The 25,696-nt window shown below is 38.5% G+C and overlaps 1 protein-coding gene across 1 annotated transcript; it reads left to right on the top strand.

Moving 5' to 3' along the window:
- Nucleotides 1–2,969: 2,969 nt before the first annotated feature.
- Nucleotides 2,970–25,152, top strand: LOC134816431 (serine/threonine-protein phosphatase 6 regulatory ankyrin repeat subunit A-like). The gene is made up of 10 exons (XM_063825268.1): nt 2,970–3,074; nt 3,275–3,395; nt 3,529–3,678; nt 3,863–3,972; nt 4,127–4,262; nt 6,035–6,117; nt 11,658–11,775; nt 12,094–12,232; nt 14,395–14,519; nt 24,654–25,152. Exons 1-10 carry the CDS (start codon nt 3,003–3,005, stop codon nt 25,064–25,066), a joined length of 1,467 nt encoding a protein of 488 aa, XP_063681338.1. The 5' UTR covers nt 2,970–3,002; the 3' UTR covers nt 25,067–25,152.
- Nucleotides 25,153–25,696: the final 544 nt, after the last annotated feature.

Raw genomic sequence — 25,696 nt, 5'->3', positions numbered from 1 at the left:
CTTTTGAACTACGGCCCAATCATGAAGTTAAACAGTTCAAGTTGTGTTTTAACGGCAAAATACAGCGAATTCTAGCCCTTGAAAGTTGTAGGTTTGGAAGATCAATACGGCTGCTTTAATTCTTAAAAGTCTTAAGTTAGAACGGCCAAAACACCCTATTCGGCGTCAGCCAGCTACATGTACGAAGTAACCAATTAGGGCTATTAAATGCCGAACACAAGGATATTTCGTATTCGGATCATATGCCTGCAGGCTGTCTGTCGCTTAAGACCATGGTCGCTCTTAACTGAGCGATAAGTGACGTTAAGTGAGACCGTGAGCACCACTTCTTGCCAATTTGCTTTTGAACTACGGCCCAATCATGAAGTTAAACAGTTCAAGTTGTGTTTTAACGGCAAAATACAGCGAATTCTAGCCCTTGAAAGTTGTAGGTTTGGAAGATCAATACGGCTGCTTTAATTCTTAAAAGTCTTAAGTTAGAACGGCCAAAACACCCTATTCGGCGTCAGCCAGCTACACCCAGGAACCCTGACCGGATGGGGCTTAACTTTGAAAGTAAAAGAGTTGGAGACTTCCGGTTTTTTGTAACATGTTCCTCTTTTAAAAGTAACGTTACCTCTCCAGGAGGAAAATTCAAGACAACGTAATTGTTGAGTTATATCAAAATCTCCAGAAAAGTCCCCTTTCGGGCCGATCAAAAGTTTGCAACTTTAACTTTGCGGATTCCTGTACTCTGGTTGGCTGAATTGTGTCACGTGGTAGCTGCCTGAACATTGGAATACGCCACGCGTGCAAATCATGCTTGTTGTTGCGCGCGAGGTCAAGCCGTCTGTTTAAATTAAACCAACTCTAGTACCACCACCAGCCGGTAACTTTTCATGGGTACGAAGTAACCAATTAGGGCTATTAAATGCCGAACACAAGGATATTTCGTATTCGGATCATATGCCTGCAGGCTGTCTGTCGCTTAAGACCATGGTCGCTCTTAACTGAGCGATAAGTGACGTTAAGTGAGACCGTGAGCACCACTTCTTGCCAATTTGCTTTTGAACTACGGCCCAATCATGAAGTTAAACAGTTCAAGTTGTGTTTTAACGGCAAAATACAGCGAATTCTAGCCCTTGAAAGTTGTAGGTTTGGAAGATCAATACGGCTGCTTTAATTCTTAAAAGTCTTAAGTTAGAACGGCCAAAACACCCTATTCGGCGTCAGCCAGCTACATGTACGAAGTAACCAATTAGGGCTATTAAATGCCGAACACAAGGATATTTCGTATTCGGATCATATGCCTGCAGGCTGTCTGTCGCTTAAGACCATGGTCGCTCTTAACTGAGCGATAAGTGACGTTAAGTGAGACCGTGAGCACCACTTCTTGCCAATTTGCTTTTGAACTACGGCCCAATCATGAAGTTAAACAGTTCAAGTTGTGTTTTAACGGCAAAATACAGCGAATTCTAGCCCTTGAAAGTTGTAGGTTTGGAAGATCAATACGGCTGCTTTAATTCTTAAAAGTCTTAAGTTAGAACGGCCAAAACACCCTATTCGGCGTCAGCCAGCTACACCCAGGAACCCTGACCGGATGGGGCTTAACTTTGAAAGTAAAAGAGTTGGAGACTTCCGGTTTTTTGTAACATGTTCCTCTTTTAAAAGTAACGTTACCTCTCCAGGAGGAAAATTCAAGACAACGTAATTGTTGAGTTATATCAAAATCTCCAGAAAAGTCCCCTTTCGGGCCGATCAAAAGTTTGCAACTTTAACTTTGCGGATTCCTGTACTCTGGTTGGCTGAATTGTGTCACGTGGTAGCTGCCTGAACATTGGAATACGCCACGCGTGCAAATCATGCTTGTTGTTGCGCGCGAGGTCAAGCCGTCTGTTTAAATTAAACCAACTCTAGTACCACCACCAGCCGGTAACTTTTCATGGGTAGACGAGTCCAATTCGGCGCGCGTCTTGGTAGGTTATATAATAGACATACAATTTGTACGGTACCAAAAGAGGAAATTATTTCTGTCTAGGAGCAGTTCACTGTCCTTGACTAAGTACTTTTACTAAGTAGTTAGTCTCTTGCTGCTACTTAAATTGTTTTGCTTAGTGGATTTCTTTAGACTATTTGTAAATGATGATTTCGCATTGGTTATAATATGCTAGTTCTTTAACCAATATAATTATGTAATATTTGAAGTAATCATTGTCTGGCACTATAACAGCCAGATGATTAGGACGACTGTTTTAAGAATAAGTAATGATGTTTATGTCATTATTCTTGATTTGATTTGGATTGATTCTTGGTACATCACATTCAGAGAGCTTAACTGTTCTGTTGAACACTTATCCTGGTAACATCTCTTTGTTACATTAATGACTGTTCCACAAAATCTTTTAAAAAGTTTTAGATTCGTCAATCTGGTTTTTCTATTCAATGAATTAATGGCAATAAAATTTAAATTTTGTTTTACCTAAATTTTGTTTTACTTAAATGGGTGTGATCACCCTACTTTTTCCAATACCTCTCTGCACTGAGGACACTGAATTTAATCGTGAAATTCTTCTCCTTTTGAATTTATGACTGAAACCGATTAGTAAGAGATTGTCCCATCAATGCGTACAATAACTATGGATCAAGCATACTCTTAAATAGAAAAATAGAATGAGTAACAACTCTCACGCCTTGAAATGCTTGATCAGAGGGGTTTGTTAGGGTTGGTCAGTACTATTACGAGAAACAGTTGTAGTTTGTACTGAAAGTTAGCACATCCAAAAAGCTATTTTAAGCAACATGTTTACATCTTTATTATATCAGAAGAAGCAAATTGGGGTAAAATAACAATATCTTTACTTTTTTAAGTTAAAATGTGTCTACGATCTTGCTAAATATTTCGATTCCATTCAATGTCTACTAAATTGGGAAAAGTTCAATCAATGGATATTACTTATTATTTGAGTTTAAATTTTAATGATAACTATGAATATTAAATATTATTCAGGAACACATGAACCAAAATGGTAATGAAAAATATAGTTCCAACTCTGCTGAAGAGATTTTCGAAGCGAAAGAGAAAACATGTGTTAAACGTATGTTGCTGTAAATTAACTTATAACGATTGTTATTATCATTACCTGTTTACGGATTTTTTATACTTTTAGGCTGATTGAAGTAAAAGCATTTTTTATACTTTATACAAGCATTTTTTATACTTTTAGGCTGATTGAAGTAAACTCTGTAAATGCATCTTTAAATTCAATTCAAGTTTTAGAGGGTCAAACTATTTCAGAAAACCCATTACGGTGTTATGTACGCTGTAATGAATGAAGATGAGGCATGCCTTCTGTCAGCTATTAAAGCAGGAGCCCCCCTTAATTCACACATTGATCTTGAAGACACATCTGTTGCAGGTAAAGATTTTTTAATCAGCTAAACTAACTTTATCTTGAAATGTCTTAGCATGAAATATTTTTTCATTAGCACTTACTTCCATGCTTGGACAAATAATAAAAGTGTACTTGATAATATCACATTAATGCTCAGGTGATCTAGACTCTAAAACACCACTCCACTGGGTTGCATCACGTGGTAATGCTAACTTCCTAAAGCTACTGCTAGAAGCTGGAGCTGATCCCAATGCTAAGGGAACATGGAGTGGGCGCACTCCTCTTTTAGAGTGCTCTGATAACATAGGTCAGTCAATAGTCAACAGTTTCATAATAGTGCTAGTTAATATTTCGCCTATTCAACTCCAAAATCATCTTTTACTAGATACAATTATATACAAGTAGCATGGTCTCAAGTTTGTTAACATCTACGATACAATTGCTGTCTAATATTGAGAACATGTTAATGCTAAAATAACTGTCCACCTCAGAATGTACAAGACTGCTCCTAGCAGCTGGAGCTAACGTAAACGCTGTGGACTCTGAAGGGAACAGTGTGTTACATTACACTGCTAGAACTGAGCAGTTCTCTTACCTCCAGGTTAGAACAAACTTGCCAGTTTATTGTGAAACTAAAAGTATTGGTCCCAACTCGCGAGAACATGTAAAGTAATTAGTTTCTTCCTAAAAAGTAAATTTAAGTCCTCCAGAACCGTTTATGCCGTGCTATTTTACATTACAAGGCTCTGTTTCAGTACCGGTTTTTGATCCAATGTGGAGCTAAAGCTGATGTAACGAACAGATTAGGAGAGACATCAATACACAAGCTGTGCAGTTACAGCAATGACACCCTTCAAAGATCCAAGGCGCTAAACATCTGTATTAAGAACGGTCAGTAAGTTGAGGTGTGGTCTATTAGATACAATTTACTTTGTTCCAGTGTTATATTGGGGAATGTTGTTCAATGAAAATGGTAATACCTCACTCAGCTCTGTGCAGTTAGAATTTAAATGATTCTGTTGAGAAAAGTATCTACTATGTTATGTGACCAGAATACTTTCTAACGTTTAAATTATATTATACAAGTCTCCCTGTACTTTATGAGATGTTGGTAATTGGAGTGCAGTTAACACTCTGTCTGCCGTGCTGTCCCTTCTAGTCCCTTCTTCTCCCTTATTGTCTTGCACCCCACTCACTCTCAAATCCGTCCAGGAAGTCTCCGCACGAGCCTGACAAATTGTCTGCACTTGCACCATGCTGCTGTTAACCAATCAGATTACACGATAACATATCACGTGTCACAGTTCACCCAATCAGGGTGAGGGAATGTTGGAGTAGGAAGATAGCGAACAATAGGGGGAGATGAGTGGGGCAGTGAGGGAAGTGTGGGGAGATCTAACAGGGTTAATGGGCGCGCTTAGCACGTGCAGTACGTGCCAAACTGTCAGATAACAGACACTAGTTTCCAGGAGGCAGTGTTAGCACTTCAGCGTAACTTGAATATCAGACTTATAGATTCTAGATCTGAAGTCTGGTAGATCTGGTGCTCTGTCTTGTTCTTAAAGAGGGTGTGGTTTATAGCTGTTGGTCCAAAGTGTTAACTTAAACAGTTTATTTTGGAAGCAGATTGATCGGTGGCCTATATCTAACATGGGACTTATTAAACAAATTATAGCCTTTTAAAATGTTCACATAATTAGGTAACTTAGCTTGTTGTTGTCTGCATTCTGGATGGGATAAAGATTCACAAAGTTGTCGTATTTTATTCGTAACAGTTGATGATCTCATATTATTTCCAGTAAGAATAATATTCACTAAGAGCCCTTTCCTACGTTATGCTTAATTCTTTAAGGCTTACTATTACATTTTAAAACACAACTGCGTATGTAACTCCTCAAGTTTTATTTTTCACACGATCTATAAAAATATATGAATCGTTTGTCTACTGAAAGTAAGCAGCAGTAAACACAAAACATCACATTAGTGTTGTATCAACAACAAGCAATTGTTAATTTCGACAATCGACATCAATACTTAAGTAGACACTAAATAACATGACCCTACCCCATCAATTACAAAACACGTTGGATTGAAAATAATTTGCTGTGGAAAGTCGAGGATTTGATATTTTATACTTCACAAAGATTCATAGACCGACTGTTTTTCAGTCTAAATCGTAAAACTGAATCCAGTGGGCAGATGATTAATGCTTGTTATCAAGTGTTTACCAAAGGCACTTGATCACAGCCCTTAACTGGGATTAGTTAAACGTTTAAAGGGAATGATGTCACTTAAAGCTTGTCACATGAATACACTCTACATTTTACTAACCATAACGTGGCAATTTAACATGCTCGCTACATCACTCAACCAAATATGAAATATAAATACCGTTTACTGATTGCATGTTTGTAATGTGCTCCTGCCCCCTTAAACACTACTGCTATCTGTTGTAGTTGTCCTTAATATACACTGAACTGGTTGGGTGGGCGTGTTACAAAACCCCTGCAGGTACTTCAATGGAATGTTAAGCTGTACTGATTAGGAATATTCTCCATTGTTGTTCAACAGCTATTATATTGACCTAATTCACCAAAAGTTTTTGAAACGGAATTAAAATTAACAAATTAAATCGAGTTAAATTGAATCGTTGTGATTTTCAGGTTGTAATGTGAACAAGATAGATTACAACGGTAGAACGGCTCTTCACTTGGCGGCTGCTCACTCTAACGAGGAATGCGTTCAGGTAAAATTTCACTTTCACTTTCACTTTCACTTTCATTTTCATTTTCTATCTCAACAGATGGAATACTCCGAATTTATAAAAAATCCAAAGATAGTGTGTCCACCCTTTATTGAATGTTAAGCATGGGAATGTTAAGAATTTAAACTTCCCCAAATGTTCCCATGTAATGTGGTAACGACAGAGACATTTGTGTGTAAATGTTCATTTCCTGCAATATATCATATTGTGATGTTTACAAGTTTAAAACATGAGATAATTGTACGTTCTTTGAGCTACAATGGCGTGGAACTTAATAGCCAATTTTACGGAAGGAAAGTTAATTATTCATAAATTACAGGGCTCTTCATTTAAATGTATCCGAACGAAATGGTTTTGTTTTAACAAAACCCCGTGCTTCTCTCAAAAGAAGAGATCTTTCACTATGCTCAAATCTCTTACTTCAAGATCCCCAATACCTTGACAAGTATTTGGGAGATCATTCACTCTGCTCAAATCTCTTACTTCAAGATCCCCAATACCTTGACAAGTATTTGGGAGATCATTCACTCTGCTCAAATCTCTTACTTCAAGATCCCCAATACATTGACAAGTATTTGGGAGATCATTCACTCTGCTACAATCTCTTACTTCAATATCCCCGATACCTTGACAAGTATTTGGGAGATTGGGGCCTCTTACTTCAAGATCCCCAATACCTTGACAAGTATTCATTCACTCTGCTCAAATCTCTTACTTCAAGATCCCCAATACCTTGACAAGTATTTGGGAGATGGGGCCTCTTACTTCAAGATCCCCAATACCTTGACAAGTATTTGGGAGATTGGGGCCTCGTTGTATCGCTGGCACATACCCATTCTCAGTACCCACGTACGGCAAGGAATTTAATTTTAATGTTCTTTAATGGTTTCGTACAGTGTGTATACTTATTACCTTGCTGTTATTATAGACACGCCTAGGTTACTAGGTCAGTGTAGCAATGTACTTAACCAGATCGTGTTCAATAGATTCTACGATTTGTCTTTTATTGTCCCCTGAGAAAAAAGAGGCAAATAGAGGTTTTTATGTCGCTTTGTTGTAATCAAATTTAATGGAGCTGCGAGGAGTACAATTAATCAAACAGATAGACATCCTATTTGATTTTAATGTAATTTCTCCCCAAATGTCACGACGAAAGCTTGTTAAATTAAAAGATCCTTGTCAAATTCAGGGCTATTAGTAGTAGTAGTGATATTCATCACTAGCTAATCCATTATTGGAACGGTTGGAATGTCTACTTGCAAAATCCATCATAACACTCACTACTTACTTACTACTACTTACTCATAACCTATTCTTAACGGTTACTCTATCATGAATTGTATGGGTTCATTTAAAAAAGCTGCTACACCCAAACCTGATAGGACTTATAATAATACGCGCCCCTTTTTGGTGTCAAATACCAAATACCATATATTCATCACTAGCTAATCCATTATTGGAATGGTTGGAATGTCTACTTGCAAAATCTATCATAACACTCATAACCTATTATTCTTAACGGTTACTCTATCATAACACTCATAACCTATTATTCTTAACGGTTACTCTATCATAACACTCATAACCTATTCCTAACGGTTACTCTATCATAACACTCATAACCTATTATTCTTAACGGTTACTCTATCATAACACTCATAACCTATTATTCTTAACGGTTACTCTATCATAACACTCATAACCTATTCCTAACGGTTACTCTATCATAACACTCATAACCTATTATTCTTAACGGTTACTCTATCATAACACTCATAACCTATTATTCTTAACGGTTACTCTATCATAACACTCATAACCTATTATTCTTAACGGTTACTCTATCATAACACTCATAACCTATTCCTAACGGTTACTCTATCATAACACTCATAACCTATTATTCTTAACGGTTACTCTATCATAACACTCATAACCTATTATTCTTAACGGTTACTCTATCATAACACTCATAACCTATTATTCTTAACGGTTACTCTATCATAACACTCATAACCTATTCCTAACGGTTACTCTATCATAACACTCATAACCTATTATTCTTAACGGTTACTCTATCATAACACTCATAACCTATTATTCTTAACGGTTACTCTATCATAACACTCATAACCTATTATTCCTAACGGTTACTCTATCATAACACTCATAACCTATTATTCTTAACGGTTACTCTATCATGAATTGTATGGGTTCATTTAAAAAAGCTGCTACTCCCAAACCTGATAGGACTTATAATAATACGCGCCCCTTTTTGGTGTCAAATACCAAATACCATATAAATTTACATTGTTACCTGTTATTATACTTGACAGTCTCCTGACAACGGCACTAATAATAACTCTGTATAATATGATCTGACAGGAACATGTTACCACAGTTAACAATGTGTTTCCCAGGACCTGTTGTCTTATCTTACAAGGTAACAGGTATTCTGGTAATAGGTATTCTGATTTCTGACAGATCCCATTTTACACAGCTACATTTAGGAATGCACAGAGTCGTAACATACAGGTTATATAACCTGACTGTGACGTCACAATCATCAGGATTATAAACCGATCATATTAGGAACCCTGTTTGGTGGGATCCGCTAGTATTCATACTTTACGTTGGAATTATTTCATAATATAACAGTTCCACTTTTAAGGAGTACTAACATAAGTAGGTAAATATTATAATCATTGAGCTTTATGAGGTTTATAACCCGAATCATTACTGTACCAGTAATCATTGTAACTGCAGAATTAGCATCTTGACTTCAGATCAACTACCGGACCTAAAACCGCAACCAGGAACCCTGGCCTCTGGTCTAATTTACCATTACCATCCGCCTTATACAGTTGTACTGGTTGATAAGGGTTGGTAACCGGCAGGTTGCGGTCTAGAACCGGCCGGTAGTAGTGGTGTACACTGTACAGGGTGCCATCAGGCCGGTAGTAGTGGTGTACACTGTACAGGGTGCCATCGCCCATCAGGCCGGTAGTAGTGGTGTACACTGTACAGGGTGCCATCAGGCCGGTAGTAGTGGTGTACACTGTACAGGGTGCCATCGCCCATCAGGCCGGTAGTAGTGGTGTACACTGTACAGGGTGCCATCAGGCCGGTAGTAGTGGTGTACACTGTACAGGGTGCCATCAGGCCGGTAGTAGTGGTGTACACTGTACACTGTACAGGGTGCCATCAGGCCGGTAGTAGTGGTGTACACTGTACAGGGTGCCATCAGATTTAGGACCCATAAAACTCTGGAGACTTCAATGTATAACTTGTTATCAGAATGCGGTTAACTTTAAATGATAACTTATAAACATAAAGATACCGGTAATAATGGCGATAACTGAGTAAAATTGTTATTTCTCGTTCCAACTTAACGTTCGTTTCATAGATTATAAAACTAGGCATGTTACTCAGCTTAATATAAAAGTAACTATTAGAACCCACTGTAACTATTAGAACCCACTGTAGAAACCGAGTACATTTAAAGATAACGAGCGTAACATTGAGTAATAACATTTAAACAATGTCATTCATTAATCAATATTAATATTGATAAGCGTATTATATTTGAAACTGATTGGAGTTGGGTTAAAAACATATAAGTGATACGATAGTTTAACTTGTATTATATTTGAGATTGTTCACCAAACTTATTTATTTAAGATGTGCGTTTACCATGACCAGGATGAATTTGTAATGAACAGGGATAATACATGCTTAACCAGCTCAGTAAATAAGGTCACTAGTTTGTTGGGCAAGATAAAATTAGCGTGTATTATTTTGCACAATATTCATGGCGATGTACCCAATATATACAACCGTTTTACAGCCGTGTTTGTAAATAGAGTTGATACAACAACACGTGACACTACCTGATAGGATATTTATAGAACAGTGTCTTCATCATCATGAAGTTAAAGATAGATTTTTAATGCGATTTGCTGAAAATGTACGTCAACTATTTTACTTTATTTACCAGCGTTGACGTCAATTGCGGCTTATTGAACCAGGTCAGCGGTTGCAAACAATTTCTGCAAATTTCTTAAATTCATTTACAAATTCCCTCCTAATCCCCAAATAGCTGTGTCTTCTCAAACATCAGCCTAGAAATTGTGTTAGGTGACTGGATAGTTGATACGTTACCATGGAGCCATTACATTAATGTTATGCAAAGGATATAACTCTCAGAACATTTACGTCATTAATTTATCAATTAATTATTTAATTAAACACTAACAAGTCAGTAATAAGTTTGCTGTATTGACAAGGATACGTTGTAATTTCTATCCAATCAAACCGACCTGCATAACAGCCTTCTAGCGTACAAATAAAATAGTGCAATAGAAAGAGAATGGAAGAAATTGCTCGTTAGAAATGTTTTTTTAACCACGTGAGTAAGTCAGGAATGTCAGAAACCATGGAATTTTGACTATTTGGTGTGCCCAAGTGCCACTAAGTTGAATCATTTACAATTAATTTGGTGGTCCGCTTTTTTATACTGACACACAGAGAAAAGTTGGATAATGTAAGGTATAATGCCGACTTGTGACAGTTAGCTCACATACCCCTCACATACCCCTCACATACCCCTCACATACCCCTCACAATTCACATACCCCTCCCATACCCCTCACATACCCCTCACATACCCCTCACATACCCCTCACATACCCCTCACATACCCATCACATACCCCTCACATACCCCTCACAAACCCCTCCCATACCCCTCCCATACCCCTCACATACCCCTCACATACCCCTCACATACCCCTCACATGCCCCTCACATACCCCTCACATACCCCTCACATACCCCTCACATACCCCTCACATACCCCTCACATACCCCTCACACACCCCTCACATACCCCTCACATACCCCTCACATACCCCTCACATGCCCCTCACATACCCCTCACATGCCCCTCACATACCCCTCACATACCCCTCACACACCCCTCACATACCCCTCACATACCCCTCACATACCCCTCACATACCCCTCACACACCCCTCACATACCCCTCACATGCCCCTCACATGCCCCTCACATACCCCTCACATGCCCCTCACATACCCCTGACATACCCCTCACATACCCCTCACATACCCCTCCCATACCCCTCACAATTCACATACCCCTGACATGCCCCTCACATACCCCTCACATACCCCTCACATACCCCTCACATACCCCTCACATGCCCCTCACATACCCCTCACATACCCCTCACATACCCCTCACATACCCCTCACATACCCCTCACATACCCCTCACATACCCCTCACATACCCCTCACATACCCCTCACATACCCCTCACATACCCCTCACATACCCCTCACATGCCCCTCACATACCCCTCACATACCCCTCACATACCCCTCACATGCCCCTCACATACCCCTCACATACCCCTCACATACCCCTCACATGCCCCTCACATAACCCTCACATACCCCTCACATACCCCTCACATACCCCTCACATGCCCCTCCCACCAGATGTTGCTGAGGAATAGCGGAGTAGTAGATGCAGCAGACTATGATGGAATGACCCCACTACACTTCGCCAGCAGAAGGAGGGGAGGAGAGGGCTGTGTGGCTATCCTTCTTAATGCTGGTGTGTTACATTCACATTTTAAACCTTCCAGTAGCGTATTGGTTCCTCATCTAGATTCAATTAGCATTTAGCACGTACTTGAAACTTTAAAACTTTTGGCAAACCTTACCGGATATCACACCATGGAATATGAAATTACACACCACGTGACATGACGTCACACCACGTGACATGACGTCACACCACATGACATGACGTCACACCACGTGACATGACGTCACACCACGTGACATGACGTCACACCACGTGAGATGAAGTCACACCACATGACATGACGTCACACCACGTGACATGACGTGACACACGATTCCCTCTCAGGAGCAGAGCCGGACTACGAGTCAGGTAACTCCGGCTACACTGCACTCCAGCTAGCAGTCCAACACAACAATGTGGCTAGTGTGCGGTTGTTGCTACATTACGGCGCTAAACCTGTCACTCAGTCCCCTAGCTATGATATGTGAGTTATTAATCTTAAATTGGCTGATTTGCGGATCAGTGACACACTTTAATGATGTCAGGAATTCTGATTTGCTTTTGTAGCTTTGTGTTTAGTTTTTCTTTCATATTTCAAGTCGCTAATAAACAGGTACTAACTCCCTACTGTAGTATAATTCCATGAAACATGCGTTAAGAGTCCCTCAACTATCCTATCACCTAGGAGATCTTCATCCTATTGAATAACAAATTCACGCCGATTGTACAAGACATGCTAGCAATTAGAGCATATGATTAGCCGTCCAACGAGCCAGTGAACCGATAAACAACGTACTGGAGCCCGCTTATCTTGTTCCATGTTTCTTCTCACTGGACCTCTTCAAATTATCACTTCAAACCCTGAACTTATTCAAGTGTTATCAGTTAGTAGTAGTTCCATTTCAATAATATTACACCGCATTCCATCCCAGCGTATCCTCCTGAAGGTGGAGCGTTATTTAGTAATAATAAGTCTTTGCACTGGTTTACAGAGAGTATTAAGGTATTAACGTTACAAAACCCATAAAACTGGCAACAACCCAAATTTTACATAATGTAGATAAAAGATAAGATACGTTAAGTATTTGCACACTGCTATGTTAGGAGAGAACCGTGATAATGCGAATGATTTTAGTGGACTCACAGTAATTTAATTGTTCATTAATAATTCGACTTCTTATTATCTCTACCTCTGAACCCTGGGCAAGATGTTAAATTGTCTGGAATTGTTCAAATAAAAGTTTGAATTTAATAAAAGAGTTTCACCAGCATAATTTTTATTGGAAATTTGTTCTAAATATATAATATCATATTTCGAATTCTTGTGTTATGAGTCAGAAGGTTGTGGGTTGAATTTTGTGATGACCTGACACATTAGTGTTTAAAAAATGAAATTTAGCTGCTTTCAGAATTTTGCGTCATTTAGTACGAAACTTACGGAACTTACAAAAAGATTTTCAGTATTCATGCCTACTTGACACGTATTCCATGTTTACCTCAATCCTATTTCTTATTGTGAAAATCGTGGGTTTTGACCAAACTTTTAGCAAAGAATGCAGTAAAGAGGAATTTCGAACATTGTAGAACATTATAAAGCCACAATTCTTTGTTAGTACATGCTAACAACTATGGACTTTAAACCAGAATTTACCAAATTAGGTTTGGCCCGAATTTAAGTTCTTTATGAAGAACGCTTTAGATTTAAAACGAGTTGATCTTGTGATTCTCTAGGAATTTAGCAGTTTGATGATAATATTTTCTGTCACCATGATCTGAGAGAGGTCGCCAATAAACAAAATCAAAAAATATTTAATCTTCCTTTACCATTCCTTTTAAAGGAGGACCCCGGAACCTTTAAAACGAAAATTTATCAGCAATCCGGCCAGCTCCTAGCCTCCTACTCCTTAATCACATAACTCCTCACTGCTCCTTAATCACGTTACTCCTCACTGCTCCTTAATCACGTTACTCCTCACTGCTCCTTAATCACCTTACTCCTCACTGCTCCTTAATCACGTTACTCCTCACTGTTCCTTAATCACGTTACTCCTCACTGTTCCTTAATCACGTTACTCCTCACTGTTCCTTAATCACGTTACTCCTCACTTTTCCTTAATCACGTTACTCCTCACTGCTCCTTAATCACGTTACTCCTCACTGCTCCTTAATCACGTTACTCCTTACTGCTCCTTAATCACGTTACTCCTCACTGCTCCCTAATCACGTTACTCCTCACTGCTCCCTAATCACGTTACTCCTCACTGCTCCTTAATCACGTTACTCCTCACTGCTCCTTAATCACGTTACTCCCCACTGCTCCTTAATCACGTTACTCCTCACTGCTCCCTAATCACGTTACTCCTCACTGCTCCCTAATCACGTTACTCCTCACTGCTCCTTAATCACGTTACTCCTCACTGCTCCTTAATCACGTTACTCCTCACTGCTCCTTAATCACGTTACTCATCACTGCTCCTTAATCACGTTACTCCTCACTGCTCCTTAATCACGTTACTCCCCACTGCTCCTTAATCACGTTACTCCTCACTGCTCCCTAATCACGTTACTCCTCACTGCTCCCTAATCACGTTACTCCTCACTGCTCCTTAATCACGTTACTCCTCAGTAACTTACTCTCAATTTCAGCTGCAGGAGATCGTGTTGTGTTCGTCACACTTCCTGTATGTCTCGTAGTTCCCTGAGACAAGCTAACACTGAGGACACTCCCTCACTCCTCACTGCCTCCCAACTTATAGTCGCTAATGCTATCGGTTAGTTACTACTTCATAGTTACTACTTAGTTACTATAGTTACTACTTCATAGTTACTATAGTTACTACTCATAGTTACTTTATTAATACTTTGTAAATTTCTTGGTTTCTCATAAACTACTTTAAGAAAGTCTCCCATTAATTTAGCTGTTAGTTTTAAGCGAGAGGCAAGTTATCTTAAGTTGTTCTTGACAGACCCCTTTGGTAAATTTGACTGTTGAGTATAACTTGATTCATATCACTCACCAGTACTCTAGTATCAGTGAAGTCGTGAATGACGAATGTTAATGAGATTTTGCTTTTAAAAGATGATGTAATTTTGGTGTGGTAGCCCCTGCCTAGTATTTCTAGTAGTTATCAGTCTATTTAGGTATTGAGCAGTCTGGCAAGCGTGGAAGCTGGATTTGAAATGAGCTTGAAATCTCACTTGGCACTGCACCAGAGGGATTTACATGGTCACATATAATAGACTTTGCATCCCGTTTACCGGCTTTTCCCGCCCCGGTCATACTGTAGATAATATCTCATGATTCTGTGGAAACGACCTAGATCTCCAAGCTATCCTTGGTCGATCAGTCAGTTCCTTTGCTCATTACAACTTCTCCGTTTGGAAAATGTGATTTAATCCAATGTAACTGCCTGGTTACTGTATTGGGCATAAGCCCATATAATATCGTAATATTAATACCCATGCAGTATTGAATATTGAACAGTGGAGACAGAAGTAAAGACAGGGTAATTGAGCCAGGGTAATTTAGGGTAATTTACTCCGCAGTACTCCCTCCTGATATCTTGATTTACTGTGGTCTAGTCGTACTAATACCCGGTACTTTGAGCTACTTCATCAGGTTGACGCGACTACATTATCATCAGGTGATACAAACCCCACTAAAACGATCAGGGGTATGCATATTAATGGTATTCCCACAAACTTTGGTATTTTGAGAATGTTACGTCATATTAAAGCCATGAATTCTCTTAGTAATTGGTATTGAGGTTTCGGTAAGCATCCAATACCATGCTCGAATGTCACTGAAATAACTGTGTAACCTCTTATTGAATTGTATCAGATGCCATCGTGGAGTAGGTGGTCTCCTGCACCTTTTCCGCCTTGACATAAAAGAAAAAAACCTAGACATGCAACCTACAATTCGAAGGTGATTGCAGCCCTTACGGAAGACTATAAGGTCTTCATGCTTATATAATTAAATGATTAAATGATACAAACCCCACCAAAACGATCAGGGGAATGCATATATTAATGGTATTCCCACAAACTTTGGTATTTTGAGAATGTTATGTCATATTAATGCCATGAATTCTCGTAGTAATTGGGATTGAGGTTTTGGTAGGCATCCAATACCATGCTCGAATGTCACTGAAATAACGGTGTAACCTCTTAACTGAATTTATTGATGTTAATTACTCTAAATTCTAGTTCAAGGAAAGTATTGATTTTCGTAGAAACACATCCTTGCTAAGCAGTCAAGTAGATACACGATAATTTGAACTCTATCATTCGAATGAGGATCCTGTCACTCAAACGGCCAAATAAGGAAGTCTAGGTACCAAAGGCCAGCTTGAGTAACTTTCCTGCCAAAAATAACAACAGAGTGCAAGTTGCAGCCTACGTCATTGACTCGATATGTTTGGAATAAAGGGAAAAAGTAGGTACTGAGCAGTGTACTGGAAATGTAACTACCACATGGCCTGTTCAGTTACTTATTATCTTCAGTGTTTATTTAGATATCATTACATCGTGCAGCCGCTTGTGTAAAATGTAGCTAAATTTAAAACGAAATTCTTTTCGCTAATCTAATTTAGCGTGAACTGTTGGATTTAGTCATAAGAAGTAACGAGAGAAGAGAGTGATGTATATTTTGGGTTAAATTACCGGATCTGCTTACTACTGGGTACTCGGTAAACTGCACTAACTATCTAACCCGATCAAAGATGGGAGATTGATAGAACTGACGTATATCAAAATAGAAAGCTCAGCCAATAATTGTTACTAATTGAATAGTTTCTTCTACTTTTTACAAGGATAAAATCGTATATATGTATTGAAATTGTTACAGCGCAGCGGAGCAGACAAAGTACCACATGTGACATGTCACGTGGTGTCACATGTGACATGAGTCTTCCTGTCACGTGGTGTCACATGGTGTCACGTGTTAGGATATTACTGAGATCACCTGAGTTACAGCGATTACAGGTTTCACCCCCTACTGTAACATAAAGTAAAACTGAGACTTGTAGTAAACTTGTACTTTAGCGACTTTCTAATTTGTTACACACGTGTGCTACAGGGAATATACTGGCACAGTTTCAAAAGAATCCCGGCGTTATTATTGCAGAAAGTCTCTTATATTAACACTTCGCTGGATTTAAAATATAATAAATTTGTAACAATGTTAATTATCGATCTCAAGCCTGAACTTAGCTTAGGGAGGGGGGGTACCCCTTCTTAGGGATTATTAAAATGTAAGGTCTCACTGTCTGTGAAGAGATATTTTTAGATAAATTACAGATGTTATCTGGAGTATCAGATATCCGGATATCTTGGTAATTATCTTATTATATCAGCCTCAACTTTTGTCAGATACAATAACTGTATCTAACAGTATAACACAATAACTGTATCTATTTCATTATTTAATAAATGTATCAGGTAACAGAGATACAATAACTGTATCCATTTCATTATTTAATAAATGTATCAGGTAACACACGATATGTGTCTCAAGATACGTTTATCATTCCATTGCTGAAGTAGCTTTATCAAGCACTGAGCCACTTGATTGGTTTGTATTTCAGCCTCACTGACCTCACTCTTTATTACATTAAAAACTACAATGGAAAGTAGCCTTATAACATGTTGAGATATAATATAAAAAGTGGTTAATATAATTGTGGTTAAAAATACTGTGCCAGTTAAAAATACTGTGGTTAAAAATACTGTGGTTAAACCAGAACAACACACAGTGTGGAATGTTGTCTGGCGAATGTAGAGACAGTGTCAAAGTGTTATCTTGTGAACCGCATTATTTGCACATAATTGTTGACAACACCACAAATTATGGTGAATATAGTAGCCGTGTGGTTATGTTGTGTGAGTTAGGTGCTATTTAAAGATGACACTTAGCTGATAGTTTTATAAAAATCTAAAACTGCATACTCAGAGCCCGCAGAAGTGGAATTACCAAGCGGCGCAACAATTTTACCAATTTTACCTGCATGTTTCAACCTGGTAATGAATTGAGCTGTCATGTAAGTGATGACTGGAACAAATTCTTGGATTTTTGGAATTTTCTCGATTCAAATTTGCTCACACGATAGATACCAAAATAGCTCATTTCACAAATCTAATGTAAATTTCATGAACCATTGACAATAGTAAATAATAATAATAACAGTACAATGTTTGTAGTCCTATCGTGAGACAAACAGAATATATTACCAGTATTATGTTTGATATATATACCCCAGTAGTCAGTACACAGTGAGATAAAGCTAACTGCTAGATACCATTATACAGTCTACGATTCTACAGAGTCGTGCCCGGCACTTTGAAGTGCAGACTGTTGACAGTATCTACTGTTGTCTACAATCTCTACAACATGTTGGTTTAACACCTCACACTAGATATCCCCTGTTATTTGACAACACCAGCACTGCAGTGTCCTAGCTCCTAATTCCTAAACCTACAACTTATCTATAGCCTGTCATTACAGAGTTTTGACTGAAAACACTTGACTGGGCCGGTGGTGACTGGTGGGTGTCGACGTAAATGTTCTCACATTTTGGGCGATTCTCCAATTTTAGAAGCTACTCACGTCACCTACCTATCTTTAATTCCATACTTCAACGTTATGAAAGGTTTTTGCCATTCAAAAGCATATAATAAAACACTGAACACAATGTCATAACCAGCCAGTCAGTTAGTCAAGAGAGAGAGAGGTCTCTTGAAATGTGTTTAACAGGAGCTCTATCATGTTGACCTCTGAGCTGCACTGCTGATAGGTCACACTATAGGTCACACTATAGGTCACACTATAGGTCACACTATAGGTCACACTATAGGTCACACTATAGGTCACACTATAGGTCACACTATAGGTCACACTATAGGTCACACTATAGGTCACACTATAGGTCACACTATAGGTCACACTATAGGTCACACTATAGGTCACACTATAGGTCACACTATAGGTCACACTGTAGGTCACACTATAGGTCACACTATAGGTCACACTATAGGTCACACTGTAGGTCACACTATAGGTCACACTATAGGTCACACTATAGGTCACACTGAGCTGGTGTGATGTGTTATTGTAGTGAGCCGTCTCCCTCCTGTTGTTAACAAGATTGTCAACAAGGCTGACTTGTTGGTTAGCTTCTCGGGATTGTGCCCAGGAGTGCTGACTAGTTACAGATGGAGGTGTTGTCTGAACTCGCAATTCTTAGAATCACCAAATCCCAGGATTGTAGGATCTAACTTGAATACAGTCAAATCAGCACTCAGCAGCCTCTGAAAGTGAGTACATTCCAGATATGCTGAACTTTTAGCTTCTCAATCTCCATTTTCTGTGGTTCCTCCTGAACTATAATAAGTGATGTAGATGTGTGCTACTGAGTGTGTTCATGTTACTAAGGGGCTATATTTTACATCCTGAACAGTGTATATTAATTTAAAGTTACTCAGTATTGGACTAGTTTTCTAGCTAAAATATTAGCTCCTGACACATTATAAGATTATAGTTAACTAAAATACAGTGCGCCGTGCGGTCAACTTGCAGTTGCACAATGCTGGCAACTATAACATTAATATTCATAATCACTGAATACCAGGGTTATGGCCTGGTGATTCTTTGGAACTATTCTGGAACACTGTGTTTCTGACTTGAACTAAGCTCAAAACCTTTTGTGGGTCTCATTTCCAGCCTTCATCCAAAACGTACCGTGAGTAGTGTGTCCTTGAAGATATTGTTCCAGAACACGAGAGAAGGAGGACATGTTCGCACTTGTTATACCTTACCATACCCAGCCAAACTACTCTCTTCCTGTTTGAGCGGGAAATCTCTCTAGACAAATCAGGAACTGGGAGGCAACCCTGATAGCTCCGTGTGTAGAAGGAATCTGGTACTTTGAGTAAGCAGGAAATCAATTTTGGGCGTCACCTGAAATTTGGGAGAGATCACTTTTGCCGGGCTATTTGGTCTAAGGTCGTGTGGCTGTGTTGGCGAGCAAAAACCATCACCGGAAACTGCACATAAAATACGCATAGAAAACGAGACCACGTGACTGTGGCATACACTTCATGTCCTTCCCATTGGTCAGCAGCCGCTTTTCATTACAGACACAATAAACTTTTTAGTGTCACGTGGTTTTGACCAATACATTTGATTGGTTAACGAAGTGTTTCCTGGCTTTTGATTGGCGGGTTGATGGGTGTTTGTAATTATGTTGGAGCGGAAATGTTGTTGTTAAGAAGTTACAGACGGCATACCAAATGTTACAATATAATAACGGATGATAAGTGTGTGGGATTGTACTGTAAAGCACCGAGTGTTGTTGGCACATTACTTGTGAATAATTATAATGTTTTCTACTCTTAATGTTGTGACTGAGAAAATAATGTTAGACATAGAATGACGTTCATATGAGGTGACTTAAACCTTGAACTTTCTATTTACGTCCCGTGTGAGGTTTCCGCAGACAATTCCCACGCCATAAACATGCTCAAAATTATTTCGAGAAGTCCAGCCAAAAATACTGCCTAATAAATAAAATAGAGCAGCCACATCACGTCTACTAGAAGCCGCAGTCGGCAATCATCACCATGTTTACCATAAGTTTAACTATAGTTACTTACGTTTAGCCTCAGTTTAGGAAAGTTCACAAATTTGGATAATATAATTATTCTACGTTTGTAAATGGTTAATGGCGCCTTATATACCATCTCTAAATCTAATTAATAAATCATGTGTACATAATGTGGCGGTATTTCAAATGCTTTGTATCCTGACAAGACAATTGTAAGTTGTTTACTTTGCCACTACCACGCCTACCAAGTGTTATGTAGATAGAATAGTGTGATTTTGGGTATGACATCTGTCTTTTACTAACGGGAAATAATTTGTCAAAACCTGGAGTAAAACAGTACACTTGAGAGGAATGTGACGTCATACCCTGTGACGTCATACCCTCCCAGATTTGAAGTTCCAGTCATATAATCTGGGTAAGTAAACATCCCCGTTATTTTCCTCTATCTATTAGTTCAAATTAGCCACTAAATCCACAGTGAGAACAATACACATGTGCATTGTGCCATGTAGCCGTTTATCATGCTGCGAAGTTATTCTACCTAGACATATCACATCTCCCCAACTCTTGTCAGGAGTATCAGGTTGATCTTATGGAATAGTTGATCTGGGCATGTTATGACATGTCCTAAAACACTGGTTCTGAGCTGCTGTAGACTGTTAAATGTATTGGTGTAGCTACTAGTTGAGTGTAGGGGCGATCTTGTGCAATGTTCTCTGATAGTGTGTCTAGACTTTTTGTCATGATCACAATAATCACACCCAGCAGGATCTAGCAGGAGCCTGCAGAGTGCAGTTCTTTATGTTGACATTTTCTTCAAAGACATGCTGCAATATGACAGCGAATACTACTCACAATGCAATTGTAGCTGTCTACTAGGATCTGACACACAAAAAACGCATACTTTCAAATTTCTGTAAATTGTATTCACATTTTTGAGAAGTTGTATAAGCAAGTAGACGAATTCCAGTGATCTGTATTTAATTAAGTTCATGTCAGTTGAAATTGAAGCTGGTTTAGTCTCTCGCCGATCTATCAAATATTGATAAAAGATGTTGTGATATTACAATAGTTTTCATGATTTTAAAGTTGTCACAGTTATCATAACAAATGTAAATCTGTTACATTAGTAGTATCAGTAGTTGATGATGTAATAAACAACAAACTCTAACATGTTCTATAAGGACTTTAGTAAGGTGTGTCTATCTTTGACTCTTTTTATCATGTACAATTTGAAGGTGTGTCAAACAGTACTTTATAAGGTTGAATATTATGTGAATATACTACTTATTCTAATTTTAATCGATCTAAATTGTGCCACTGTCAATTTACTTCACCATACCTAGGCCACATGAAGTAGTAGAGAAGTAATTAATTTGTGAAGAAATGAAGGAAACGTTGCAGAATCTGTCACTCCCTTGCTCCTTGCAGTGCTGAGTTTAACAGACAATATATCTCCTGATGTCATTTTATCTTATCTGCTATTTATAGAATATTAATAGTGAAATGTTATAACTCTTGATATCAGTTAGTGTATGATATTATCACATGTTAAGTATTATTTAGAAGCTGTTATTATCTCTACCCTAGCCTTGAGGAGATGTCGGAAATCCAAGTCAATAAGGAATAAATAAATAAGCAATTTACAGATGATAATCAGTGGGAGAAATAAAAGATGATCATTGATAAAAGATTGCTACAATCACTATAATATGAACGTGCAATATCCGTCTGTACATTTCCTTCACTCCTATTTCACGTATCCCTTAAGTTTCAAATTTGTAACTCTCTCTCTCTCTTTGTCGGTAACATTATAGGAAAATGAACAAGGGGAACAAGGGGATCATGTTAAATGATGTAATTGGAGCAATAACCACAGTTATAACCTCAGGAGTACTTGAATAAGCACTTTAGTTAGGAGTGATGTAATTGTCCAGCCCGCATGGGATTCTGCTTCTGCAATGTATTTAACCAATATAAGGACGTTGGATGGCATGCTAACTACAATTAGTACTGGTATGTTTGTTAATTGGGTGAAACATCTGGTTACAGAGATATAGTTATTAGAACTGAAACATCTGGTTACAGAGATATAGTTATTAGAACTGATGTCATGCGGAACTGATTACTGATCTTTCATTCAGGCCCCAGGTGTTGTTCTGAATAGAGAGAGAGAGGCTTGCGATATAATGGTCATGCAAGTTCTTATAGATTGATTTAATGGCAAAGATTAATATTTATGGAGTGAAGTTTAAGTGGGTGCTGGTTTTCTCATCATGCCTATTTTAAGACACATGTATCTAGATCAGACATTGCAACAATGACTGTAAACTCTGGTAGGGTTTCTAGTTTCACTTTTTAACCTTTCTGTCTGCATATCTTCTAATATTGCACCTACAAGGTGATGACTACAGAATACAGGTGTCGCAGTGTTGTGACTGAATATAATAATACTACAGTTTAAAAACTCCCAACAGACGGCTCTCCTCTTGGAATGTCTTTCTTTTTCAAGAAACAACACTTGTGCTTTTACCAGCTCGTCACTGGCTAGCCACGTTTAAAATAGTGGTGATGTAAGCGCTCTGGTACTGAGTGTAACGCTCTGGTATCGAGTGTATTTGAGTGTAACTGAGTGTAAATAAGTGTAACTCCTGACTTGACTTACTACTAACATTCTAATTACAGGAGTTATAGTAGAGTAGGGTAGAGTAGAGTTGTAAGGTAAGCAAACAGTCATTGCTTCAAAAACCCTTGAATATTTGCCATATGTTGATGATTTAATATATTACATAGTTAAAAATTAACGATGTCTACAAACAGGTCTTGTTTAGAAAATAAGCATCTGGGTAGAGTAAAGAGTTTGTTGAACGTTTCTTAGGAATCTTAAATATTATCTTACTGCTTTTAATGTTAATAATACGATTAGATCAAGGCTAGTATTTTAAGAAGGCACCGCAAATCCGACTGTAATGGTCTCCTCCGCCCCTAAAATATGACGGGGAACGTGTAATTTTAAAAGATAGTGTCTGGACACAGTATTATGGAATGTTAGGATTGTGGAGTGTGTTGTTGTACTAGTTTAGTGAGTATACTCAGAGTTTATGATACTGAATATTATACCAAGTACTGGGATGATCTGTAAATCTATTGTACAGTATGTAACACAACAATCGGAGATATTATGTCAGTATAACAACTGTTTGTGATAGCCAGTATAACCAGTAGTATAGCCAGTATAACCAGTATAGCCAGTATAGCCAGTATAACCAGTAGTATAGCCAGTATAACCAGTATAGCCAGTATAACCAGTATAGCCAGTATAGCCAGTATAGCCAGTAGTATAGCCAGTATAACCAGTAGTATAGCCAGTATAACCAGTATAGCCAGTATAACCAGTATAGCCAGTATAACCAGTATAGCCAGTATAGCCAGTATAACCAGTATAACCAGTAGTATAGCCAGTACACAACTAATAACCAGTGTTCTGAGTACACAATTAGTATTTGTCGACTTATTTGAGAAGTATTTAGTGTCTGTAACGGACTGTATTTTTCAGACCAATTTATCTTCTGATCTATCAAATATCAGGCTTGTTTATTATTTATATCTACAATACAAATACTGTCTGCTGTACTATATAATATGCGAATGTCCTTGCTGTACGGCAGTGTTAAACAAGGAACTGAAACTGAGGGGTTCCGTTCAGGCCCTTCGCACTTTGTTTCTGTCTAGTTGTAATGTACCGTCACAATAGTGACTTTAATATACAATAGTGACTTTAATATACAGGGAGTGACCTGATGTTGCAGCACAGCTAGTTAAACATTACACCAAATCATGTGCCTTGCCAGGAATGTGGTATTTGCTGTTGCGTCACGTGGCATACCAACGCATTAAGTCACTATAGAGATCTGGTATTTACGTGTACTAAAACTGCGCAAGCAATCCTCGGCTACCACCCCACAATTACCATCACTTCTCAGTAATTCTTGTCTTGGACAATTATTAGCCACTTTACTGTGGTTTGTGTACAAATTACATACATTACAACACGTGACATGACGTCACACCATGTGACATGACGTCACACCACGTGACATGACGTTACACAATGTGACATGACGTCACACCACGTAACATGACGTCACACCACGTGACATGACGTCACACCATGTGACATGACGTCACACCACGTGACATGACGTCACACCACGTGACATGACGTCACACCACGTGACATGACGTCACACCACGTGACATGACGTCACACCACATGACTTACTAACCCACCTCCCATTTCAGGTACAGTTCCCAGCCTGCAATCTCTGTGCCGACTAGCTATACGCCGCCTCACCGGACCTAGCAACCTCCGCAAGTTACTAGAGCTGACCCAGCCTCCTTCTAGCGGCTTTCTAACACACCGCGGCGACAAACCCTCCAACACTGACGACTCAATACCGCACATCAAGCGCAAAACGTCGTGTCTCGCGCGGCGCGCGCTTCTGGAAAACGAGAACTTGGACCAGGAAACCAAGTATCTGACTGTTACTACGAAAGTTGGGTTTTGTGAGAGAATGGTGGATTCTGCGGATCTGATCCCAGGTCCTATCAGGAGATATCTCCTACATGTAGAGGAGTATGAAATGTGGTGGGAGATGAGAAAGAAAAACAAAATATTCGCTATTGCTGCTGCTGGCAGTGCGAGATATCGCTAGGTATAATATTTAATAGTCATTAGAAAAGTGAACTTGAATTGTATTTTGATTAACTTAACTTGAGCAATGCGCATCTCTGAGATAATTATTATGTGAATACAATGGATCGTATTCAAGAGCGAGAGAAAATAGCGTTTAGGTGTTGTTATTTTTATGTGAAATGAAATTGTGACCTGTGTGATCGTTATTTTACTATTTGCCATTTACATAAATTTTTATATTTTTTGAAAAAACCCGGCTGATTTGAAACTAAAAACACGTACAGATCATATTTGTATGGTTTACTATTGTGTATCGTGTTTCATGGGGCAATTTAGTAGTATAGTATATAGTAAGCTTTGTTAAAAGTCATCGTGTTATTAAACAACGCAAATCTTTGAAAAATAGAATTTCCCCAGAATCATTTTCAAAAGATCCTTTGTACTTTAGAACTGAGAATTTTATAGAGAAAACAACTTTTTTGATCATGTATTGAACTCGTAATGATGTGTTTCTAAAGTGGAATATAATTGTTTTGCTTTTTGATATTTGATGGACCTAAGTTGTGACTTTTTTACAGTGTTAAGTTTGACCAATATGACAAAATTTGTATTTGCTTTGATAATAAATTGTTGACATAAACTATTGATA

Source organism: Bolinopsis microptera, chromosome 6 (assembly GCF_026151205.1).
Source record: "Bolinopsis microptera isolate Bmic1 chromosome 6, MBARI_Bmic_1.0, whole genome shotgun sequence".
Taxonomy (NCBI): domain Eukaryota; kingdom Metazoa; phylum Ctenophora; class Tentaculata; order Lobata; family Bolinopsidae; genus Bolinopsis; species Bolinopsis microptera.
Note: the sequence above shows the minus strand (reverse complement) of the source record. Positions and strands in the feature narration are given on the sequence as shown.